This window comes from Leptodactylus fuscus, chromosome 2 (genome assembly GCF_031893055.1).
Source record: "Leptodactylus fuscus isolate aLepFus1 chromosome 2, aLepFus1.hap2, whole genome shotgun sequence".
NCBI classification, from domain to species: domain Eukaryota; kingdom Metazoa; phylum Chordata; class Amphibia; order Anura; family Leptodactylidae; genus Leptodactylus; species Leptodactylus fuscus.
The window spans coordinates 39382517-39391070 of NC_134266.1; the positions used below are offsets into that span (position 1 = coordinate 39382517).

Consider the following 8554-nt stretch of genomic DNA (forward strand, 5'->3'; position numbering starts at 1 on the left):
GCCTAAAGTGGTTTTGCTGGCATACATTCCAGGTATGAAGACTACACACAGAGTGGGACAGCAGCTGTGTTGTCTAGTGTATAGTGAATATTATACACGGGTCCTACTCTAACTTATAGGATCCATACCTGATATTCACTTGGTGTCAGATGCTTGTCCACCCAGCATATAGTCACATATATCAGGTTGAAGAATATGCCTGCACAAGCCTTTAGAAGAATATGGATTGTGGATTTTATATTGTAAAATCTACACAAAAACCCTTTGTGAGCCTGATAGAGGTACTGATTCACTAAACCACTGATTATCAATATGTAAATGAGCTCTTTGGGCCAATGATGTGGCTGCCGCTTACCTCTCTTTTTGCATATTGCAATGGCGGCACTAGTTCACAAGCAAAAAGATGGTCTGGTTCAGGTGACCCTAACCTACATACAGGCATGGGTTGATCGGCTGGGTTCTGGTAGACTACCTTTACATCAAATTATCAAACAGAAGCCATGGTAGTGCAACGTCTTATCATCAGCAAGCTATCTACGGCCATCTTGGATCCAAAGAGTTCTATTGAGAGTGAAGCCACAGACTTGTTCTGCTCCATGTGCTCCCACTACCAAAGACCACCATCTCACTTCAAGTTAACCAGCATTAGAAAAACATGGATGCCTTCTTCTAGATATGGCACCATATCTAGCCATGGGTCTAGTATTAGAGCTCAGGTCTACTTATTTCAATGGAGCAAAACCAGAAACGACCTATGAACACACGACATTCTGAAAGAAAGCAGCCAAGTTTTCCTAATTCTGGACAATCCCTAAACAAAAAAAATAAAAATAAAATAAGGTTATGTAATTACTTCTATATTTTAGGTAAAGTGCCTTCAACCAGAAACACATGATTTATCAAAACTACCTAAAAGACATGTGGTCTGGTTGTTCAGTTTAAGAAATGAAATGTCAGCGGTGGTTTCTATAGGCAGAATTTTTGTTTGTAGGACATTTAACATTTTATGATCGGTCCTAAAACTGAAGTTTGTTCAGTTTTGTGCTGTTGATGTGTAAGCATATAGTTGTATCCTTAATACACAGCATTGATGCTACTTAAATCCGCCACCTATAACCACCTTCATCTACAGACCACATCCTGAATATTTCATAGGGAAAAATTTAAGGTGCAAATTAAACACATTTGGGAGCATCGGCTTAAATTCTTGCACACGATGCCGCCCTGTAAAGTAGAAAAGTATCAGCATGGAGTCTATATTAGTGTAGGCAGCGTTACGATATCCCACATAGGTTGATGTGGTTGTACAATAATAATTTCCATAAGTAATAAAATAAATAGTATGGGACCAGGAGGAATATGCAATCTCCTTAATGCGAGCAGCACCATCTGTATAATACTTCATGGGCTAACAGAACGCTTGCTTGTCTTGCTATGAACACTAGAAGGTAACAGGTCTATGGCTTTTTGAAGAAAATTTTCTAATATCAAGAATTGTTGTTTCTGAGGTTTCCCAAACTGTTATTGTCCATCATGCCAGAAGCCGGACTATCCCATTGTCGGAGCCCAGGAGAAGTAGTCGCTTGGTTGGTAAGACAGCCAGGTTGGTTAAGGTTCCTTTGAAATTTTCCGAACTTAGTTTGGTCGTGCTGTTCGGCTGTGCAGAGGAATCGAGGAGAGAGTAGATGCCGATTTTATTTGCCACGGTCCCGGTTATTATCTCGCTGCCGTACAGATCAAGAGCATGAATGGGGTCAGAATTGGACTTGAACTGATGTAGAGGCTTCTGCTCCAGCTCCTTCCAGACAGTGAGGGAATGGTCAGATGAGGAGCTCACGATGAGGTTTCCATCTGCAGCCTGTAGGACAGAGATTTAGACAGTGAACTGGACAGCAAAATCACATCTGTAAGGTCCAAACATCTTTTAATAGTCTCCAAATTTGAGTCTTCTACAACACAGACTGAAATGGCACATGCTGCAATTTTTTTTTCTATGCACCGGTAGAGCCATAGTCTTATATATTGCGAAGACTAGATTGGGAGCCTTTAGAGCAGGGGTAGGGAACGTACGGCTCTCCAGCTGTTGCAAAACTACAACTCCCAGCATGCATACTTGCTCTGCTGTTCTTGGAACTCCCATGGAAGTGAATGGAGCATGCTGGGAGTTGTAGTTTCACAGCAGCTGGCGAGCTGAAGGTTCCCTATCCCTGCTTTAGAGAGACCCCGACATTCCTAACAACTGGACAGGAGACATGGTGGAGGATGAAAGCCACCAGAGTGTGGATGGGAATGGGGGTTGGATAGGGGTGTTCATGTGGGGGATTGGAAGCCACTGTAGTCCTTAAGATCTGCGATCAGATGTGACTGATTGTGGGCATTACCTACAGGTTGTAAAACTGCAGAGATCCCACAATTGTGGCATCTGCCGCCATATTTAAGAGCCCTGACATCCACTGTACTATTATGGAGGATCTCTGGTAGGGGTTAATAAGAGCTTAAACATACCTTGGTATTTACAAATGGAGGAAGAAATACAGAAATCTTTTTATGGATATGTAAATCATCCTGCAAGTAAATCTGGGGCAGACCTGATTTATTTGCCTACAGCCAGTAGCAAAGCCTTCGACTACTTGGAATAGATGCTCAATGTTTCCTATAGTCATGACTGATATTTGCAGCCTCTGTCTGGAGGTAGATTTGCATTTCCCCAAAGTGTAATATGCACTGTGTTACCCCTTGAATGGGAAAAGATCTGCTATTGCTTGTAAAGGGGTATTACACATTCCCATCCAACACTATAATTGGGAAATAAAGAGGTGTTGGAATAAGGAGTCACAAACCAAATATCAAATCTCTGCTGAAAGGTAATGTCCATGTCCGCTGATGACACACGTGCAGGCCTAGGTCTGAGAGTCACAATAGGAAATTTATATATTATATATCTATATAGTATATCATCTCAACAACTTAGCAATAAGGTGTGCAGCAAATTGTCCCCTATCCAAGTTTCCAGGGATGGATATAGTTGCCGTCTCCTTACAATAATAAACAAGTTATGATGAACATTATTTCACCTTGACTCAGAAGAGGTTAAACAAACTATCACAGCGTGCACTGGGGCAGGTAAATATAAAGAAGGGTTACTCATTACTGGGGCTTGGGTAAGACACTTGGACACTCGTCTTTCTTATTTAAACAAACTGCTTGATACAATCCACATAAGGACTGGTTAGTAGAACCGCATTATATAGATCAACAGGGACCAAATATAGTCAAGGTGGGCCTGACAGTGGCCATTTGGTTCCATGGTCATCCATAATAATAAAATGATATCTTTTATTATATTTATTAGTGGTAAGATTGTTGCTGAGACATTTGTACACTAGTTGGACACTCACAGGCCCAGATTTACTAATAGTCAGACAATGCAAGTTTACATGATCTGATAATCCGCCAGATTTATCACAGTGGCGGATATTGGCTGATGTATCTGGTTTACCTTTATACCACCTTTTAGTTGACTTACAAAATTTTGCAGCACAGTTTTGGTGCATCTTGGTGCCGTTCAAGCCATTTTTTTTTCCCCAAAAAGCCATGCCCATTGGTCTAGCAAGTCAAAAAACTTTAGCCCAAACTGGATGGACCACAAGTGTGACTTGTGGATCCAAAGATTTGCCACATTTATGCCAGTGTCTAGTAATCACAGTAGTAAATCTGGGCCATGGTCTATGTTTGTCGGGTGGGTTTATTTGACTCACGGAATACGGTTTGGTTGATGTTTTATGTCACTAGTGTCTGAAAACAAGTGTAATTACTGACCTTCTGCAGTGTGTGATAATCACCAGGATCACTGAAATTAAAAAGAGCCTTTTGGAGGAGGCCAGACGTTGCGGAAACGTAGCTTTTTGTTACAGATTTGTTTGCATTTTTTATGCCAAAAAGTAATGGGAAATATATAGGAAGTTCTTACACTTCTTCCATCTGCGCAATCCACTCCTGGCTTTGGCTCAAAAAAACCTGATTAAAAAAAAAAAAAAAAAAAAAAAAAGCCGCAATGTGTGGCTTTAGCCTTAAAGCCAATTTGTGTGGTCATGTCTGACTAAGCAAGGAAACTGAGTGACTCCATTATAGTTATTAGGCCACTGGGTTTTCAACGCCATTCTTCATATTCCCTGCAGCAATGCATACCACCTCCTCCTAAGTCAAGCGCACCTGCACTAAAATCTACGCCAATTTTGTAGTTTGCATCAATTTTACTTTGCTTTTGCCACTTTCTTAAATGGGGCAAGACAGTGTAAAACAGAAAGTCACACATTTTGTGCACAAAATCCAATCTAAGCAAATGATTTGTGAGGTTCATTATGCCTTGCACACCTGTTTTCTCACGTATAAGACCTGTAAATCTGCCCCAATGAGTCAGGTGGGCAATACTGGAGTGGAACGATTTTAAACAATAGATACTTAATGGGAATTTTAGCCTTTTCCAGATGTTGGCTTTAATAAACTAAGGGCATTTTTGCCCTTAAACATCATCTGAGATTAGACAAGACAAAAAGAGGTTATAGATGGTGGTTTCGCCCAAAATATCTGGCTTAAATGGCTCCTACGGGGGGGGGGGGGGCTTACAGGCCAATCCTGAGCAACAAGACAGCAACGATACCGGCAGTGATCCAAGCACATGACCGGCACAGGTTTTCATCCTTCAGAAGTAGGAAATGATGGTCTTTGTGCGTATTCAATGACTACAAGCAGACACCCTGAAAACTTATGGGTTGATATACAGTTATAAAGAAGTAGAATAGAAAAGTGTAAATTCAGATTATACAATGAATGAAGTGTAAAGAAATCCATATAATCACAGGAAATACAAGAAGAGTACAGGAATGGCTTCTAATACCTTCATCTGCAGGATGTCTCCTTCATGAGCCGGCCACCCTCGTAGTACCAGACCAGTCCTGGTGTCCAATAGGATAATGAATCCAGAGGAATAACCTGCAACTACACTGCGTCCATTTGGGCTGACGGCCAGGTAGCGGATAAGGCCTGCATTCACATTGCTAGCCAGCTTAAATTCATGCTAAGAGGTGCAAAAATAATACATAATTAGTGTTAAGACACGAAAATAAATCCTATATATTCGAAACATGAATAATATTACAAAATCTGGAAAACTGTGTATAGATCCCATATGTTCACCACGCTGGTCTCCGTCTGTCATGCTGTGTGTATACAATGTGGTTGAATCACTTTTTTGCAGCGTTTTGTTTTTCAGATGAAAACACATATGTACCATATAGATCTTATATTGTATGGAGGTTTTAATCCAAAGAATAGTTACCGTATATACTCAAGTATAAGCCGACCCGAATATAAGCCGAGACCCCTAATTTTACCACAAAAAAAAAACCCCTGAAAACTTATTGGACTTGAGTATAAGCTGGGGGGGGGGGGGCAGAATCCACCATTGCAGATAAAAAGTCTGGTCATGTGCATTGCAGCTTAGTAACTCCATGTGCAGCATCCCCCCCCCAAGTATGTGATGACCAGTGGACTGGGAGAGGTAAGGGAACATAAAAAATACTGTTACTTACCTCTCCACGATCCTGCCAGGCCTCCGTCATTCATGTCTGACGTCACATGACCTAGGCCTGCTTCCCAGGTCATGTGACGTCCGACTTCATTAAAGCAGGACAAGAGCGGCAGCCGACAGCCTAGGAGCCGGGGGACAGGTAAGCAACTGTTTCTGTTCTTTTAATGTTTTTTATTCCCCCGGGTCTCCGATTATTATACTCTGGGGTCTTTTCAGACCCCAGAGTATAATAAATGTTTATAGGTGTCCACAGTGGGACATATGGGGACACTATGGGGGATAATACTGTGTGCATTGAACACTATAGGGGTTAATACTGGGTGTGCAGGGGACACTATTGGGATAATACTGTGTGCAGGGGCCACTAATGGACATAATACTGTGTGCAGGGCTTACTAAGGGACATAATAGAGTACGGAGGAGGAGGGGGGGGGGGGTCGGTCGAGGTCTTCGGCGTCGGTTTGGGGAGGGGGCCCCCCTTCCCCATGTCAAAAGTTCGCCACGGGGCCCCGCCATTCCTAGTTACGCCACTGATTTAGACTCAACCTTATCTGCAGATGTTACATACCAGTGGCTACAGGACCTATGACGACATCAGTCACATGACCTCATGACAAGCCAATCACAGAGCAGTAGCCCTAAAGGACCTCCCCCTTCCGGTTTTCTGTGCTCCATGGACCCTGGCTCGTGTATAAGCTGAGGAGAGATTTTTCAGCATGAAAAATGTGCTGAAAAAGTCAGCTTATACTTGAGTATATACGGTAGTTTGTGGTAATTGCAGTTTATTAAACTGTAAACCATTTAATCCTACCCATGTATGTGTACATGTATGATCTGTCTTCTGTGGAAGAGAATCTAATCCCAGGTCAGAAGTGGGCCTTATTAAATCGCTGTACTATTCATAGTACTAAGGAGCTTTCCTTATAACCCTCTGTTATCCCCGACCGCGTTCCCAGTTAGGTCGGGGTCTCTACATACTCTCCTGCCGGCAATATCAATGTCCCATTACAAGGAGAACGGTAGGAGCCAGTTGTCAATGTACTTACAAATATGCAGAGGAATAACTGAGGAACATCACAATGCAAAATTATGATAAAACATTTTTCTGAATTTCATGGGAAATAGAAATATTCAGTAAGACAGACAGGAAGGCTGTGACCGATCAAGGTTTGGCCGCATAGCTTAGGCTACACTGCAGAGCCACCAATTTACAGCAGACGCTTGGGGCACTTTTATTAAGGCCTTATCCCACTTTAGTTATAAGGGGCATTTTTATGCCATCCTCGCCACTTTGCTGAAAGGGGGTGAGGCGAGTGTCATGGCAGGAGTGAGGCCATTATTATTTATGCCAGTGCAGGCCCCCAAAAGAAGATGCATTTAACTTATGAGACATGCCAAAGGTCACACACATCCTCGGCCTGGTCTCCCCATATGCGGAGCCTTTATAAGAAGTAATATGTGAAGAGGCACTAAAGTGCGGTAAGTTTTCATTAATACTATTTGCAATTTCCAGTCTACAGCTCCTATGCACACCCATGTATGTGGTTATGTATATACATGGATCCACATAAGCCATATAATGTGTCATTCCAAAGTCACTCATCCATCTGTTCCTATGCAATCTACCTTAAGCTTCATGCACACATCTGTGTTCTGTCTGTTTTGTTCAATGAAGGGACATCTCCGCTGTATCAGTATGTCTGTATATAGCACCGGCTTCATTCTCACTTTACTAACCTCATAAGCTTCAGTAAAGACATAATGTATACAAAATGGAACAACACAGAGGTCCATAAACAAAAATGGTTGTGTGCCTTGCCCCATAGACTTGAATGGCACTGTGCTGAAGACAAGGACAGATGGACGAGCTTATGGACTACACAGGTCCAGGATGGACTACTCACAGAGTCTCTTTGTAGATGGACATATCCCTTTTTTTATAAAAAAAAAAAAAACACGGCAGATATCCAGTGTGGGAAATATTGGGGGGGAAAATCATCTGGACTAGCTTATTGTATGCTGGCTTTAATCGGATTTAGGACAAGGCCTCATCAAAGATCAGGCGCAGCCTCCGCCGGACCACATTGGGAGCCACACTGGCCATCAGAATACGTTTATGACGAATCTGACAGGGCTGATGGACCTGCCTACAGTAGACCCTCATCACGGCAACTTTTCGGAAAGTGGCGAGGACGCCATCAATAACCGCACTTCTGACAATATTTGTCACATAGCATTTAAAGAGTCACAAAGGTTTGCAACTTTTTAGGCCACAAAAAAAAAGGTCATAGATTCTTAGCTATTAAAGCACTGGAGCATATTTGTTGAGAGGAGTATAAAGTGTAACGTCTGAAGACAATGATCATAATAGGCAAAATAAAACCACACACACATCAGTACCTGAAGTCCTGGCTTCCGAGGATCAATGAAACGCAGAACAGAATCAGAGCTTCCAAATATCATGCTGCAGTAAGGCGGCGGCATTGTGGCCACTGCGGTTATGGGAACTTTAGTGTCTCCAGCCTCATAGGTGCGGATAGTTTTACCTGTCAACAACATTTAATAGGCCAATGATGTTTTTGAAGGATCACAACTGAATACTAATTATATATATATATATATATATATATATATATATATATATATATATATATATATCGCACACACACACACACACACACACACACGTGTTCATATAATACGGTTTTCTTCTCCAATTTACTGCACACAGATGACCTAGTTACAAGAGATGCTTGAATACTCTGAAATAAGTCATGCAGGATTTATTTTAGTAGCAAGGTGTTTTGCTACTGCAAACACTTGAAAGATTGGGCATGTTGAATTTCAGCATGTGGAGGACTATCCTCATTGTCAAAGTGCCGACTGTTCATCTTACAGTATGGTCAGCTTAAATCAGGGGTCTCAAACTCGCAGCCCCCCGAACAATTTTGTGCGGCCCGCACA

At 42.0% G+C, this 8554-nt stretch overlaps 1 protein-coding gene across 1 annotated transcript in view; it reads right to left on the bottom strand.

The window, feature by feature from the left end:
- Positions 1–1046: 1046 nt before the first annotated feature.
- WDR81 (WD repeat domain 81) overlaps positions 1047–8554 on the bottom strand; it is a 46369-nt gene continuing 38861 nt past the window's right edge. The window contains exons 9-11 of the mRNA XM_075263593.1: positions 7991–8136; positions 4898–5077; positions 1047–1858 (exon numbers count right to left, since the gene is read on the bottom strand). Coding sequence (XP_075119694.1) covers positions 1532–1858; positions 4898–5077; positions 7991–8136 — 653 coding nt within the window. The 3' untranslated portion in view covers positions 1047–1531. The remainder of the gene's footprint in view (positions 1859–4897; positions 5078–7990; positions 8137–8554) is intronic.